Here is a 16,497-nt window from a genome sequence, read left to right on the forward strand (position 1 = left end):
TGCTCAGCTCGCTTCGCTCATCCGGAAGCGAGGACGTCGCAGGTCGCTGCCCCCACCCCAAGGCGCTCCGGCCCCAGCCGCCAGCAGGTTAGTACCCGCGCCCCGGCCCCGCCCCCCGGAGTCCCGCCCCCCGGAGTCTCCCCTCCCCCCCGTCCCCGCCCCCAGAGCCTGCTCTGCGCCCGGCCCGCCCCCTGTAGTCCCCGCCCCTAGAGCCCGGGCGGTGTGCTCTGCGCCAGGCCCGCCCCCTGTAGTCCCCGCCCCCAGAGCGCCGGCCGGCGTGCTCTGCGCCAGGCCCGCCCCCTGTAGTCCCCGCCCCCAGAGCGCCGGCCGGCGTGCTCTGCGCCAGGCCCGCCCCGCGCACGTGTCGTGGTAGCCCAGGCTGCGGCATAGGAGGTGAGCCACCGGTGGGCGGGCGGTTCGCGGAGCCTGGACGGGCCCCCTCCCCAGGGTCCCCTCCACCGTAGTGGTCGAGCCGCGGAGCTGTGGGGCGTAGATTAGGCCCCCCCCCGCCCAGAATGGACGCCCAGCGGGGAGCCCTCTCCAAGGGTTCCGCAGGCCCTCCTCGCCCAGCCTGGAGCGCGGCCTTGGCGCTGGTGGGCCCGGGGGCGTTGGGACTTTGTCCAGGACCCTTGCTTTTCTAGCCTTAGCTGCTTCGTTGGGAATATAGGCCCAAGTGATGTGCCCCTTTAGGAATTTTCGTTAAAACAGGCCAGGCGGCACCCCACGTTCTTGTTTGCAGCAACGTACTTGGTAATTAAACAGCTATCACAGGCAGGCAGGAAGACCGTAAGCTTCAACCACAGTAAAACAATTATGAATTCTTGCTGAAATATTTACGGATGAAATAAGAGGACGCCCGGGATGTGTTTCAAAATAAGCCAGTTGGAGGAGGAATGTGGGTGGGAGAAGAGAGGAAACAAGATTGGCCATGAGTTGGTTGAAATTGGCTAATGTGCTGTTTTGTCTACTTTTGTAGATATTTGTAATTTAGCATTAAATTTTTTTCTGAAATGAAAAGCTTGCTGTGAGGCCCTGATAGCCTGTGTTCAAGTACTGTGCCCGTGTTGGCTAGGGCTGCCAGGACAAGTACTGGGTGGCAGAAATTTATTTTCTCAGGATCTGGAGGCTCAAAGTCCAAGATTACAGTGTCAGCATGACGGTTCTTCTGAGATCACTCTCACTGGCTTGTAGATGGTCACCTTCAGGCTTGTGCCCTCTAATAGTCTTTCCTCTGTAAGTGTCTGTGTCTTAATCTGTTCTCTTAGGGACACCTAAGAGATTAGATTAGGACCTACCCTAATGACCTCATTTAAAGACCCCATTTGTAAATAGTTACATTCTGAGAGGCTGGGGGTTAAGACTGCAGCATATGAATTTGGAGGGGACACACAACCTGTAACGTTGCCACTTTGCTAGTTTGGGGTTTCAACCAATTAATCTATCTCTGCCTCAGTTTCCAGTGTTCGAAAATAGGGGCAATAGTAGTAATTAGGTCATGGAGTTGTGAGGATTCAGTAGTTGGACCATATAAAGTCTCAGGATTGTGTCTAGCATATAGGAAGTAATAAGTTGAACATAGGTGTCACCTATAAATTCGTGATCATAGGGCTTTACTGTGGGATGACGAGTGGAGTGAGGCAGTTGGGTACTTCGTGCTGAGCCTAGCCACGGGAATAAAAGTCATAGGCATGGCAGTGTCACAGGGGCTGTCTGCTACCTTGCCGGACTCATTGCCTTATGTGTGTTCATTCATATACTCATCACAGCCACCCTCGGGATGCCATTGTCGGATGCCCGCTTGGCAGATGGGGCGGGTGATGCACAGAGGTGGGGGCTGGATCTGAACTCTGGCTCTGGAGCTCATGCTCTTAACCACCTCGCTGTATTGCCTCTGTTTCAAAGGACGTGACCCTGCGGTGTGTTCAGTCTGCAGGCCGACCCAGGGGACTGTTGGCTGATTCTCTTTCTCCTGGCCCAGGCTGACAGCAGTGGCAGCTGTCATGGCCGGTCCGCTGTGGCGGGCCGCCACACTTGCGCACAGACATAGGACCGGCCTGTTGGTGGGTTCCTGTGCAGGCCTGTTCGGGGCCCAGATCTCCCACCACCTCGTCCCGGACCCCGTGATGCGATGGCTGTACCAGTACTGGCCTCGGGGCCAGCCCGCCCCGCTCTCCCCAGAGCTGCGGGGGCTCTTCCAGGAGGTGCTGCAGGACATCGGTGTCCCCTCCGGCCACCGCTGCGAGGCTTTCAGCACGTTCACCTTCCAGCCTGTGAGTGCTGGCTTCCCGCGACTCCCCGCGGGGGCCGTAGTGGGCATCCCAGCCACCTTCCTGGGTGGCACGTTGATCAACACCGATCACCCAGTGGTGGTACACGGGCACAGAGTGAACTGGCAGAGCCCAGCAGGCGCCCGGCTCAGAGACGCCCTGACCCTGTCCCGTGACGCCCAGAAGTTTGCCTTGGCCAAGGAGGTGGTGTACGTGGAGAGCGGTGCAGCTGCCCTCCAGGCCCTGCCGGCCCCAGCCTGCCTGGCGGGAACGTGGGCCCTGGGTGTGGGCGCCAAGCATGCCCTGGGGCTCTACGGAGGCCCCATGAATTTGCGGGCTGCCTTCAACCTGCTGGCGGCAGTGGCGGGCTTTGTGGCCTACGCCTTCTCCGCGGACTCGCTCACTCATGCCCTGGAAGCCTGGCTGGACCGCCGCGCAGCTGCCCTATCCGCAGCCTATGCCCAGGGCGGGGTGGAGTTCTATGAGAAGATTTTGTCGGGCAACGTCGCCGTGCGCAGTCTCTTGGGCGGTCGTGGAGAGAAGCTGTATACGCCCAGCGGGAACATCGTCCCCAGACACTGGTTCCGCATCAAACACCTACCCTACACGGCCCGCCGGGACCGTGTGCTGCAGATGTGGAGGGCAGCACTCAACCCGAGCCGCTCCTGAGAGACTCCTCGCAAGGACAGAGGCGCCTCACGCAGGTGCCACCCTGCCGTTGACTCGGGGCTCTCGGTGCCTCTGGACCCACAGCCCGGTGTCAGATGAATCAGAGACTCTGGAATGGAACGGCCTAGATTCTACCCCGGTCCATGATCCCAGTGACCTTGGGCAAGTCCCTTTTGAATCTGAGCCTTGGGTTCCTCAGCTGTAAAATGGGGGTGTTGTAAATTACCTGGCAGGAATTGGGGGTTGTGTGAGCTATGGACAAAAGGGCCTGGCCAAGAGGACAGGCCGTAAATAAATGGGATGTCCCTCCTTGGTCTTTGAATTCCTGCAGGCTGTGGGGGTCAGGCCACTTCTCCCCACCAGAGGTGCTTACAGGACGTGAACACTTCCCCAGAGTGAAGAACCACCCTGTAGTTCAGCTGGTGGTCTAATCTCACTTCCTTCTACTGCGGGAGAGAGAAAAGCTTTAGAGGCCCAGGTGAGAAGCTAGTGTGGCCCTGAGAGGCTGGGAAGTGGGAGCCTGAGGTGGGGTTTCAAGGGTGGTGTATCCAGCGCAGATGGCATGCTCAGACAGCGCCCCTGGGTCTGAAGCGGAGAGAAAGTGTTGCTGGAACCTGGTGCGACCTATGGCATGGGAGACTTGGCAGGAGCTCTGGCCACAGGAAGAAGACAGAACAAGCCATTGCGAAACCGAGGCCCTGCAGGGAGGGCGCCTGCTGATGTAGTCCAGAGCATGGTCCGTACCTGGAGAGGAGAGGAACTGGGGGTGGCAGGGAGGAAGCAGGATGGAGGTGGGTGAGATGGACTGGGCCTAGTGTCACACTCGGGGCCCAGGGGAATGCTGCACCCTTGCCCTGTTTGTTTCCCTCGAGCCTTCTGGTGGAGAGTAGAGCAGACCCCACTTTTGATCCTTGGACAGGAGACCCCTTCCCAGGGAAGGTGAGGGCAGTTGTGGCCAGCGAGCCAGACTCACTCAGCCATTCATGTATTTTTATTGTCAATTATGTTTTCCCTGGAAGAATGGAAGAAGTCAGGCCTGGCGCCAGTGTAATTCAGGGCAAAGAGACGGGGCCACACCCAGGGAAGGGCACAGAGCAGGACCAGGAAGCCCACTCAGCAGTGGCAGTTCCTGCAGGAGACTGACTGGACAGTGAGCGGGGTGGGGTGGCAGGTCTTCCTGCTGGGTCCGTCGCCGTGGCTGGAGATCAGTGTTCTGGCTCCATTCAACCAGCCCATGGGTCCCAGCGTCAGGCCTGGGCAGACACCCCATCTCTCAGGTCCCGGGATGGCAGTGGGCACATGCTTGAAGGCAGAGGTGGATGGATGAGTTAGTGAGTGGGTAAACAAGTCTCCACTCTGGGAAATGCCACTTCAAGGGGCCCCTCGGCTTGTCACCCAAGTGCTACCACCACGTGTGAGTGTCTGATCTTGGCTGGAGAAGTGTAGGTTGGGGTGTGGATTCGGTGAGCTCCACCTGCTCGCCACTCCCCACCCCAACTACTTTCAGTACCGAAGGAGCAGGGCGGCGGCTTCAGGCGTTCCTGCTGACCTGCCCCAAAGGTAAGGAATGGGAGCCCCAGTGGTCAAGGGAGCGATGCCCTGAAATGGCTGCTTTGCCTCCCTCTGCTCCATGTCACCAACTGTACTCATGAGCTACTCCCAGTCCCCATGCATGCATGTGTTAGGTGGTTCCACCTCCAAAGCTTGGCTCAGAGCCCCCACCCTGTGAGCCGCCCCTCCGCCCCTGCTGCGTTCTGCACATCCCGTATGCCCAGGCAACCCTCAGTTCATCCTTGCTCTCCCCAGCTGGGTCCTCCTGGCCATTGTCCCCACCTCTCCCAGCTCTCGGAAGTGCAAGTCTGACTGGGTTCCGTCCTGCTTAAAACCCTCTGCGGGCATCCCCCAGCTTTCTGGCCAGAGCTGCATCTCTGAGCCCCAGCCTAATGGCCTCTCCGGCCTCTCCAGCTGCCTGGTGTCCCCCCAGCTGTATGGATCCTAGCCTCAGGAGCACTTTGGTTCCTTCACTGCCGTCCCGCTCCTTTTCCACACAGTGCCTCGCTCTGGGGCAGTCTCTCCCGCCCTCGCCCTGTCTCAGGTACTTAGAGCTCCTCCTGCAGGAATCCCGAACCTTCCCCATTCACCCCCTTCACACACCCTGTGCCTCTCCCCAGCCCTCAGTGCTAACTGTAAGTAAGTTACCATGCAGTTAGTGCTTAGCCTCCTGTCCGCTGAAACATTCTGTCTACAAGGGCAGGGTGTTATGTCTGGATTACTGCTGTGGACTGAGGCCCTCCGTAGCATCTTTGAGGAGATGAGCAAGGCTCTGAAGCTACAGCAGGCAGGCCGGCTCCCTAGAGCCTGAGTTGTTACAGTCCGGCCGGAGGCGCACGAGGGTGAGGCCATCTGAATCCAGTGTGACCCTGTCCTGTCTTCCCAGCTTGGGACTTCCCAAGGGCAGGGCCCGGCCCGGCCCGGATCTGAGACTGCTGTTCCGGTGGGGGAAACAGGACACTTCTGGTATTCCCACTCAGGCCTCCAGGGCCCCCAAGGAGTTTTGGGAAAAAGGGGAGCCCCCAAGTTTTATGGTATAAGGTGCCCCTGCACATGGATTCAGGGGTTGATCCCAGAAAGATTCAAAACCATGGGCCAGGGCTTCATAGATGGGCCAGGTGGCAGGCAGCCTGTAGGCGCTGCAGGGCGTCTTTCCTCACATGCAGGCTGCATGCCTCAGTCGTCAGCATTGCCCTGCGTCCCAGGAGAACGTTGTTCTACTGAGCTCCCCCCCCACCGCCCCACTACATGTTCACGGTTCTCTGAGTGTGAATGTGCAAAGGTGCCCAACACCCCAGAACAATCCTCCACAGACCCCAACTAGGCTAAGTGACGGAGGGCTACGTAAACACAAACACCCTCCCCACCCCCGCCCCGTGCGTGCACATACACGCACACGTGCAGACACAGCCGGGACACAGGGAACGGGGTCCCCGAGTCGTCATGCCACCGTTGGCTCTGCCCATTCCTGACCCTAGCAGGCCCCAGTGCCTCGTCCAGGGGCCATAGCGTCGTGCCCTCTGCGGCCATGCCTGTCACTGGCGCATACACGTGGACCCCGCATCGGCAGGTGGGCATGTATCACAGGCCAGGGCTGACCCGTGTGGGTCCTCACCCAGTGAGGCCCCCTGCCCACCACAGCCCTACAGTGATGTCTATCGGGCCTTTATTGTGCACCAGACACTGTGCGAGGTTCCTAGAATCTTTTTTCACTTGTCCCCAAATTGGAACAGGTAGTTGGTAATGTTATTTCAATTTTACAGGCAAGGAAAGAGCAGAGAAAGGTGAAGAAATGGGCTGCAAACCATAAAGCTTTGAAAGCGACAGAATGAGGATTTGAAGCCAGCAGCCTGGTTCCAGATCCCCTTTGGGTTTCGTCGTGGAAACTTGTCCTGTGGCCCCTACAGCCTTTCTCCCCTGCTGGTTAGAGGTGACTTGCCGGCCTCACCTCTCATCAGGAAAAAGTCACTGAGCAGATCTTTCTGGAACTTCCAGGGGAGGCCCTTGCAGCTAACTGAAGAGGAAGGGGCCACCCAATCTATCAGATTTGGTGCTGAGGTGGGAATGGGATGGAAGGGCCAAGTCTTTTTTTTTTTTTTTTAAGATTTTATTTATTTGACAGAGACACAGCGAGAGAGGGAACGCAAGCAGGGGGAGTGGGAGAGGGAGAAGCAGGCTTCCCGCTGAGCAGGGAGCCCGATGCGGGGCTCAATCCCAGAACCCTGGGATCATGACCTGAGCCGAAGGCAGACGCTTAACGACTAAGCCACCCAGGCGCCCCGGAAGGGCCAAGTCTTACCAAGCCATCAGGCCCCAGCTGAGGACAAGGTTACCTTAGGAAGCAGAGAGAGGACACAGACTGGGCAGCCAGCTGTGGGGTCAAATGCTGGTCCTACCACTTTAGCAGAGTGACCTTGAACAAGTGATTTCACATCTTTATCCCCAAGTTTTCTTTTCTTTTTTTTTTTAAAGATTTTATTTATTTATTTGAGAGAGAGAGAATGAGAGACAGAGAGCATGAGAGGGATGAGGGTCAGAGGGAGAAGCAGACTCCCTGCTGAGCAGGGAGCCCGATACGGGACTCGATCCCGGGACTCCAGGATCATGACCTGAGCCGAAGGCAGTCGCTTAACCAACTGAGCCACCCAGGCACCCTACAGCATTGTTTTGATAATGAAAGTGAAATAAAGTTTGCAAAATGTGAAGCCCAAGAGTATATAGTAAGCTTTACTGTATTTTTGATAATACTGACCTTTCTTTCTCATTTACTGCATTTGACAGAAATTAACCTTTTACAATTTTACCTGTGACACTTTTACTTTTGTGACATGTACAATGTAGTGTAAATTATGTAGTGTAAATTAACCTCCATACTTTGTCAAAATACTGTCTTCATTCTTTGATCATGTCACGTGCTGCACACACCCACTCCCGTGCGCCCACGGCTTGAACAGATACTTCATCAGAGGGACTCGGGAATAAGAGGTCTGTTCAAAATCTCAGCAAGAGGGGGCGCCTGGGTGGCTCAGTTGGTTAAGCAACTGCCTTCGGCTCAGGTCATGATCCTGGAGTCCCGGGATCTAGTCCCGCATCGGGCTCCCTGCTCAGCAGGGAGTCTGCTTCTCCCTCTGACCCTCCCCCCTCTCATGCTCTCTCTAGCTCATTCTCTCTCAAATAAATGAATAAAATCTTTAAAAAAAAAAAAATCTCAGCAAGAGGGAATACACTAACTTTTTAAAAAAATCTCACCACAAATTCAAAAAGATTGATCCAAAAGTTGAGCCATTACGCATTCTATCATGAATACAGTGTTAAGCAATGGACACAGGCTGATAAAATTACAGGTGACGTTAGAGGGCAACATTTCATGAAGGAGGCTGTGCTGCTTTCCTATCAAACTAGTTAGAGAGTGTCTGCGTTTCCAAACTTAAGACGTTGCAGTCTCTTTTTTTTTTTTTAATTTTTTTTTTATTTTTTAAGGTTTATTTATTTTAGAGAGAGAGCATGAGGCAGGAAGGGGCAGAGGGAAAGGGAGAAACTAGCAGACTGCACTCAGCACAGAGCCCAACAGGGGCTCGATCTCGACCCTGAGAGCACGACCTGAGCCAAACCAACAGTTGGATGCTCAACTGACTGAGCCACCCAGCGGCCCACCGCCCCCCCTTTTGAAGGTTTTATCTTTATTTTGAGAGAGCGTGTGTGGGCATGAGCCAGGGGAGGGGCAGAGGGAGAGGGAGAGAGAGAGTTCCAAGCAGACTCCCCGCTGAGTGTGGAGGCCGATGTGGAGCTCTATCTCATGACCCCAAGATCATGACCTGAGCTGAAACTAAAAGTTGGACACCCAACCGACCAAGCCACCCGGGCACCCCCGCTGCAGTCTCTTCTTAAAGACAAAGGTCTTGAACGGTTTAGCGCTTAGTGTTCTCAGCACAACAATGCAACTTAGCTCACAAGGTACTTTGGCAACTCTTCATCTGAGCAAGAATAGGGGCTTTTGAAAAATAAGGCTTTAAGAAAGCTGACCATTTTAGGGCTAAATTTTAATGTAATGTGAAAGTTTGAAGTCTTACACTTTAAACAAAACCTCAAAATTACTGATTGGTTCAAAATGGTTTTATTGGAAAAAGTAACGAAATCTGTAACAAAAACATGGCACCGAGTGCGAAGGCTCCACCATTTTTGAGCAAAGCGTACAAAGGTTCCCAGGGCGACAGGGCAGGAGAGGGGCCCCAGAGATTCACAGCAGCAGGCGTTTTCTCTTCCTCTTCTTGACAGGAGTGGGGTAGAGAACCACTCGCCTAGCTTCATCAAACACCGAGGCCTCGCTGCAGGAGAGCCGAGCGCTCCTGGTGTTTTAGAGCACCGATCTCCTTAGCCGTGGTCAAACCCCAGGGTAGGTGATGGGAGTTGGCTTCTTCCCCTGAAGATTCTCAATTGTGTCTTTGTCGCCCCTGAGATCAAGTTTAGTCCCCACCAAGATAATGCGGGTGTTGGGACAGTGGTGTTGCTCTAAAGGGTACTGCTATGCTCGAACATTTTGAAATGATGCAGGACTCCCAAGAGAAAAGCCAATTAAGAATACATCTGTTTGCGGATAGGATAAGGGACTTCATTTGTCATAATCTTCTTGTCCAGCTGTATCCCATAAGCCCAGATTCACCGGTTTTCCATCTACCAGAACATTGGCCGAGTATATTCCCCAGGAAATGCACTGGTTACGTAACTGATCAGTAGGCAAGTTTTATGCACAGCACGGTCTCCCAACACCACACACACCTGATGACCTGCATCGGGGTCGATCATCAGGCTGAGGCAGGTGGGTGCACAGGGCACAGGGTGCTGGGGCTGCTATCCTACACTGGCTTGCCCTCCACCAATGGGAAGCTGGAGCCCAGCCTATAGAGTAAGCTTTTTTTTAAAAATAAAGATTTATTTATTTATTTATTTATTTATTTGGGAGAGAGAGTACAAGCCAGGGGAGCAGCAGAGGTGGAGGGAGAGGGAGAAGCAGACTCTTCGATGACTGCAGGGGCCAAGGTGGGCTGATCCCACAGATCCCCCCAACACTGAGATCATGACCCCAGCTGAAATCAAGAGTTGGACACCCAACCAACTGAGGCTCTCAGGCACCCTGATATAGTAAGCTTTAAAGAAGATTGGTTTCCTAAATTTCTGTGCTTTTAAGTGGGACAGGTACCAGGGTGTTCAAGGTTTTGGAGTTGCTGCCCAAATACCAACAATCCCTTGAGACTGGAACCCTCCCAGGGAACTCACTGCTGCCTAATACAGGTCTGTGTTTATAGCTTTTCGAAGTCCCAATTAGGGCAGTTCCTTAGGGATCTTAGTTGCTGTCAGTTGACAACTTTTGGGAAATTCCTTGGCAGCACCTGAGAGCAGAGGACCCATGGGAACCTAGGGGTCGATACCAGGCCAGAGAAGAGGGAGATAGTCATTCACACCTACCACACTGGTAATTTTAAAATATTAGAACCTTCAGTGTTAGGGTGATTGTGGTAAAATTGGCACAAGCCTATGCTCTTGGTGACATTTGTAATAGCCCCCAAGATGGCCCCCGATGACCGCCACTCCTGGTGCTCTTGGCCTTTTGTCAGCCTCTCCCCTTGCTCCCCTGGTTCAAAGCAACAGAATACAGCAACATTAAGGGGGTATCACTTCTGCGATTAAGTTGCAAAAGTCCTGCTGGCAGACTCTTGTTTTCTCAGATGCATGCTTTGATAAAGCAAGTTGCCATGTTGGAGAGGCCCACATAGCAAGGAACTAAGGGCAGCCTCTGACCAACAGCTGCCTAAGAACTGAGGAAAAAAAAAAAAGAACTGAGACCCTCAGTCCAACAGCCCACGAGGAACTGAATCCTGACGACAACCAAGTGAGCTCGGAAGATGATCCATCCCCAGTCAAGCTTTTCAGAAGAGACGGCAACTTCAGCCGACACCTTCATTGTAACCTGGGACAGACCCTGAAACAAAGGACACAGCAAGGCTGTGTTTGGATCCATGACCCACCCAGAAGCAGTGAGACAGTAAATGTGGGTTGTATTAATCACATAGTTTTACGGTAATTTTTTGTGCAGCAATAGATAACTAACATATATGATTAATTGACATAATGTTTTTATAAAGCAATTTGGCAAAACTTGATGCGATCACAAAACTTTATCTTTTGATCCAGTAACTTAAAACCTAGAAACTTATCCTGGAGCTATAACCCAACAGAAACCAAATAGTATATGCCCAAAGATGTACATTCTTATGGTAATTTTTTTTTTTTTTTAATCAAGGGCACCTGGGTGGCTCAGTGTTAAGCGTCTGTCTTTGGCTCAGGTCATGATCCCAGGGTTCTGGGATCCAGCCCACATCGGGCTCCCTGCTCCGCAGGAAGCCTGCTTCTCCCTCTCCCACTCCCCTGCTTGTGTTCCCTCTCTCGCTGTGTCTCTCTCTCTCAAATAAATAAATAAAAATCTTAAAAAACAAAATAAAATAAAAACAAGGGAAATGTTGAACAACAATGACTTAGGAAATTGTGGTACATCCATCTGTTGAATATTGTTTGGTCACCAAAAAGTGTAATTATGAAGATTCTGATAGAAATGTAGAACTATTAGTTATAAATATCAAATCTTTAGAAAATGTGAAGTACTACTTGCATGGTGATTGCAAGAATGTAGCCATGGTAAGACCTGGAAGGAAATTCACAAACTTGAAAGTAAATCTGGAGACATCTGGGTGTCTCAGTCGGTTAAGCATCTACCTTAGGCTCAGGTCCTGATCCCTGGGTCCTGGGATCGAGTCCCGCGTCGGGCTCCCTGCTCAGCGGGGAGTCAGCTTCTCCCTCTCCCTCTGTTCCTCCCCCCTGCTTGTGCTCTCTCTCTCGCTATCTCAAATAAATAAAATCTTAAAAAAATAAAATAAATAAAAAAGAAAGTAAACCTGTTAGGGTGGCATTTTGAATGACTATGCATTCGCTGTATGTAAGGACTGCCTGCTGTATGTATTTACACATAAGTATGAAGGCTTACTCCGAGGGGCCCAAGGGCCCGCTCCCTCTCTCTGCGTCAAGGTGACAGATCCTGGCATCACTGCCTTTGGCTCTGTATCCTTGGGCTGTGGCCAACCTTCTGTCTGTCAGTTGCCATGGCCGTCATGAAAATGTGCCACTCAGATCTGCGGGGAGCAGAATTGACGGACGGCCGCAGCTGTTGTTTCTCTAGATCCGCCGCGACGTTCTCACTGAGGCCGTGCCTCTCTCGGGCTGCTTTCAGCCAGTGGCTGGTCTGGTGGCACTACTGAGGTAGGCCCAGTCCAATGAACTGGGGGACTCCTCTGGTGGGTGACTGTGGCTCCAGGATTCCCCAGTGGCCTGGGCAGGTCTTTCTTTTTTTTAAGATTCTTACCTATTTATTTGAGAGAGAGAGGGAACACAAGCAGGGGGAGTGGGAGCGGGAGAAGCAGGCCTCCCGCCGAGCAGGGAGCCCGATGCGGGGCTCGATCCCAGGACCCTGGGATCATGACCTGAGCCGAAGGCAGACGCTTAACGTCTGAGCCACCCAGGTGCCCCCTGGGCAGATCTTTCTCAGAGTTGCTCTGAAGTCGGAGACCCTGCCTCCGCAGTCCTCTTCCATTCCCCACTCCTTTCCAGGTGTTAGACCTGCAAAGTAATATGAAGCTTCTCCCCAGCTTCTGTGCCCAACCCCTTTGCCCTTCACAGGCGTTCCCCCCGACACCTGTAATCCTGTCTCCCTGTGTATTTCTCAGAGGACCTGAACTAACAAGGTTAGTCCTCGCTCGGTCAAGTGCACTGTGAGGTCCTGGGGAGCTTGCAGTCCTGCAAAAGAGACTCTCTGACAAGTAAACAGTGAGATAGATACCGTGAAGGCGTGAGGACCCGCTTGCTGACCACTCAGTTTTTCATACGTGCAGCGCAATTTTATTTTAATCATGCCAAGTCAGTGTGTAGGAAATTTAAATGCAACAGTATGGTAAAAATAGCAGAGAATGGAAAAATCTGAAAGGGAAGTACGCATAAAGCATGAGAATTCAACATTCATTAATGCTTCATCTTCAGTTCTGACTGACACTCGATGCTCGCAGATTTCAAAACAAACTTTGAAATCATGATGACTATTCTGAAGCGATCTCAGCACCAGCATAAGATCCGTACACTCGGTTGGTTTGCAGTTGACTTGTTCACCACTTACATAGCGTGTAGTACAGACTTGTCCCGGGTCAGGTCACAGTGTTGAGGAAAGAGGTACCTTCCTGTAATTAGAAAAGATCCCCTGGGCGCCTGGGTGGCTCAGTTGGTTGAGCGACTGCCTTCGGCTCGGGTCATGATCCCGGAGTCCTGGGATCGAGTCCCGCGTCGGGCTCCCGGCTCGGCGGGGAGCCTGCTTCTCCCTCTGACCCTATCCCCTCTCATGCTGTTTCTCTCTCTCTGTCAAATAAATAAATAAAAACAAAATCTTTAAAAAAAAAAAAAAAGAAAGAAAGAAAAGATCCCCTCAGCCGCACTCAGGTTCAGACAGCCAGTGTATAAAGGGCACAAAAACCATCACAGTGTTGTTCCAAGGAACATAACTTGTTAAAGAAAATTACTTGGGGCGCCTGGGTGGCTCAGTCTGTTAAGCGTCAGACTCTTGATCTCAGCTCTGATCCTGACCTCCGGGTCGTGAGTTTAAGCCCCGAGCTGGAGCCTACTTAAAAGAGAAAAAACAAACGTAAGCTCCTGTTTCCTATTAATTACTGAAGTCTCTAACAATGACAAACTGTCACCTGTGACAGTAAATGTAGGCAGTGATTCAATCAAACTTCTTAGAACACAATTAGCAATCTGACGTAACGGAACATGATGGAAAATATGATGGGATTCTGTGATTCCACGCTGGTTCTTTTTGTCATTTTACAGGCACATCATGTTAATGTCAGACCAAGGCACAAAATGTTTAGTGCAAAACCAGTTTTCTTTTTTTTTTTTTTACGATTTTATTTATTTGACATAGAGAGAAGAGGGGGAGAGAGAGCACACAAGCAGGGGGAGTGGCAGGCAGAGGGAGAAGCAGGCTCCCCGTGGAGCAGGGAGTCCGATGCGGAACTCGATCCCAGGACCCTGGGATCATGACCTGAGCCGAAGGCAGACGCTTAAAGACTGAGCCACCCAGGTGCCCCTAAACCAGTTCTTTTAAGTGCTAGCATTTTATTGTAGTCTTTTATCTTACTTTGTACCCAGTACTCTATCCTACTAGAGGCTATTTAACTTAACCAACAAAATCAAAAATGATTTCTGACTAGACTTGTAGAGGACATAAACTTTTATATCATCAAACTACATCATCAAAAGTACAATAATAAAGATGAAAATGTCTCCTATTTCTTTTAGAAAGTAGTACTTTACAAGCCTGCTGCATCTTGAATGCCTTTCCTACTATTGCCTGGCAATGGACAGTTGATAGAACAAAGAACTGTTACCTTGAACTATGATAGCGCATCCCTCAGAGATTAATCGAAAAATGAAGTTTCTACAGAAGCAGGAACTATTTGAACATGGGAAAAAATCCCTCATCCGAACCTCCTTAAAGTGTTAATGGCTGCAAATTTAGACTATGCTGTCTTAGGAACCGAGATTAAGACATCTAGAGAGCAGATGAAAATGGATTTTTCCTTCAGTTTAGTCAAACTTCTGATAATCAAAGATTTCAAAGCAAATACGGCACATAATATATCAAGCGTAAATGTAGATGATGAGCCTGGGGGCACTTGGTTGGCTCAAAGAACATGAGGCTCTTGATCTCAGGGTCATGAGTTCGAGCCCCACACTGGGTGTAGAGATTACTTAAAATAAATAAATAAGTAAACTTTTTTAAAAAGATGGAAAGCCTAGAGAATTTCTGATTTCCTAAATATTCAAAAAAAAATCTATCATTGCAAAGTATAGGACTTCTTCCCTATTTTAATCTTACGAGTTTCAAAGAAAAAGGAGTGGATTACACACACATGTGTGTGCTGCACGAACATGCGTGCACACACACATGCTGGTAAGTAACCTGCCTTCTTCCCGTCGCCTCACTTTATTACAAGAAAATTATGCAGACCTCATCATTGGTCTCCCTTTACCTAATGATCTCTGTGACCTTAATCCCTGCTGTCATACTTCTTGTATTTCAACATAACAGAATTCAAAAGCAGCTTCTAGCCAGGAACCTGTCTCTGAACACCTGTATAACATAGGTGATAAATAACCCAAAGGCAGGGGTCAAATTTTGGGTTCCCAGTAAGCTCTAATTCATGTGAAGCTCAGAATCCTGTTTCAGACCATGGTTTCTCCGGACAGAGAGAGATGGTGCTGGCCTGAACTGGGCAGCGGCTGTGGAGATGGAAAGAAGCAGGACTCAGGCTACATTTAGGAGGGAATATTGATGCGATCTGGTGGCGGGCTGGGTCTGGGGGTGTAGGAGAGGAATGTCAGGGGTCAAGGTAAGGAATGTCCACCCCCACCCCCCCACCCCCGGGTTCCAGCTTGGCCGCTGGATGTCTGCGGTTTATCCTCTGCCTTTTCTCTCTCTGCTGCAGGGCTCGCAGACGCTAAGGCCCATTCGCTTTCTGTCTCCTGGGATGTCCCTCCTCCCTTACTGACTATGCCTCCCTGGAAAGACAGTTTTGGTGGTGGTAGTACTGGTGCTGATTGAAACCTTGCAGCCCACGGGATGCTCAAGAGCTCCCAGATCGAGGCGGCATGCGAAAGAAGACCTGAACAATGTTCTCTAAGCATCCACAGATTGTTCAGTGCAAAAGCCAACGGAGGTGAGTAGCGGGTGTCCGCAGGTGGGATGCTGCCCACTCCTTCCTCGACTATGCCTCCGCCTCCGCCCTCTCCTCCTTGCACCCTCAGCCACGCTCAGCTCTGGCAGGCTTGGGGAGCACACACTGAGCTGCTGCACGGCCTGGAGTCACCTGGACTTCTTCCAATCCAGATCCCTGGAGCCTCCCCCTGCCTGCTGCATGGGATGGTTGAGAGAGCAGGCTGCTACCCCTGGGCCCTGCAGGCTTTGCCAGGGGCTGGAGGGCCATCATCTGGGGCCCTGGCCAAAGGAACAAACTATGGAGCCAGAGCCCACGTGGAAGGAGGGAGGGGACGGGCATCCACACACCACACGACAGCACCTCACTGCTTTATAATCAGACCCTCTCTGTTTCTAGACTCTACTGTTGTCATCACAGACAAGTCCTGCCAGAGTCTGACACCTGGACGCCAAGCACCGACAGTTAAGGCGTGGCCAGAGCTGCGCTTGCGGGCACACGGCACAGTCAGGCGGGCACTATCTGCTCACCAGCTAGCTCCAGTTTCCAAGACCTCAAATCAATGTCAGGGTTGAATTTTCCCTAAGCCCACCCACATCCACATCCATGTGAAAAGACCAGGGTCACAGCTCTCTTCACCGCAGAGGGTCTCCCTCACCTACCCGGGCCCCGGAGCTTCAGTCCGCTGAGCTGCTCCCCTTCAGAGCGAACCACGGCTGACCGGGGGGGCTCCTTCTGGGCCCCGCTGGTTGTGGGCAGCCCCGCAGTCCTGAAGCATGCATGTCTTTGTTGATTGGTGGAGGCAGGAGAGAATTGGAATTAGGGTCCCCAGAGACCGGGGTCCAGTGGGAGGCTCATGGCCAGGGAGTAAATCTGTGGGTGCCTCTCCAGGCAGCCTTTGGCTTCAGACCCTGGGTTAAAATCCTGGCTCTGGGGCGCCTGGGTGGCTCAGTCGGTTAAGCGTCTGCCTTCGGCTCAGGTCATGATCCCGGGGTCCTGGGATCGAGCCCCGCATCGGGCTCCCTGCTCCGCGGGGGGTCTGCTTCTCCCTCCCCCTCTGTCCTCCCCCTGCGTGTACTCTCTCTCTCTCACTCTCTCTCTCAAATAAATAAATAAAATCTTAAAAAAAAAAAAAGATCCTGGCTCTACAACTTACTACCCTGGGCACGTCATTCACCCTCTCCGTACCTCAGTTTCCC

The 16,497-nt window shown here is 52.2% G+C and overlaps 1 protein-coding gene and 1 pseudogene across 4 annotated transcripts; one reads left to right on the forward strand and one right to left on the reverse strand.

Moving 5' to 3' along the window:
- The first annotated feature begins 305 nt into the window (after positions 1-305).
- On the forward strand, positions 306-16,387 carry TMEM177 (transmembrane protein 177). 4 transcript variants are annotated; one of them, XR_014143646.1, is made up of 4 exons: positions 306-393; positions 6,251-6,545; positions 15,071-15,301; positions 15,698-16,387. XR_014143646.1 is itself a non-coding variant. In XM_031030118.2 (2 exons), exon 2 carries the CDS (start codon positions 2,001-2,003, stop codon positions 2,934-2,936), a length of 936 nt encoding a protein of 311 aa, XP_030885978.2. In that variant the 5' UTR covers positions 317-393; positions 1,927-2,000; the 3' UTR covers positions 2,937-3,245. The 4 variants fall into 4 exon arrangements, 3 of the variants coding, with proteins under 3 accessions (XP_030885978.2, XP_006735276.2, XP_006735277.2); XM_031030118.2 differs by lacking the exons at positions 6,251-6,545; positions 15,071-15,301; positions 15,698-16,387 and adding an exon at positions 1,927-3,245 and having other exon boundaries at positions 317-393; XM_006735213.3 differs by lacking the exons at positions 6,251-6,545; positions 15,071-15,301; positions 15,698-16,387 and adding an exon at positions 1,903-3,245 and having other exon boundaries at positions 324-393.
- LOC102748965 (ras-related C3 botulinum toxin substrate 1 pseudogene) lies at positions 8,372-9,290 on the reverse strand (annotated as a pseudogene).
- Positions 16,388-16,497: the final 110 nt, after the last annotated feature.

The sequence above is a fragment of the Leptonychotes weddellii genome, chromosome 3 (assembly GCF_054177405.1).
Source record: "Leptonychotes weddellii isolate Sample4059 chromosome 3, ASM5417740v2, whole genome shotgun sequence".
NCBI lineage: Eukaryota > Metazoa > Chordata > Mammalia > Carnivora > Phocidae > Leptonychotes > Leptonychotes weddellii.

Excerpts from the sequence above, each read along its gene's own strand:
- TMEM177 (XM_031030118.2), top strand. The coding sequence starts at position 2,001 with ATGGCCGGTCCGCTGTGGCGGGCCGCCACACTTGCGCACAGACATAGG.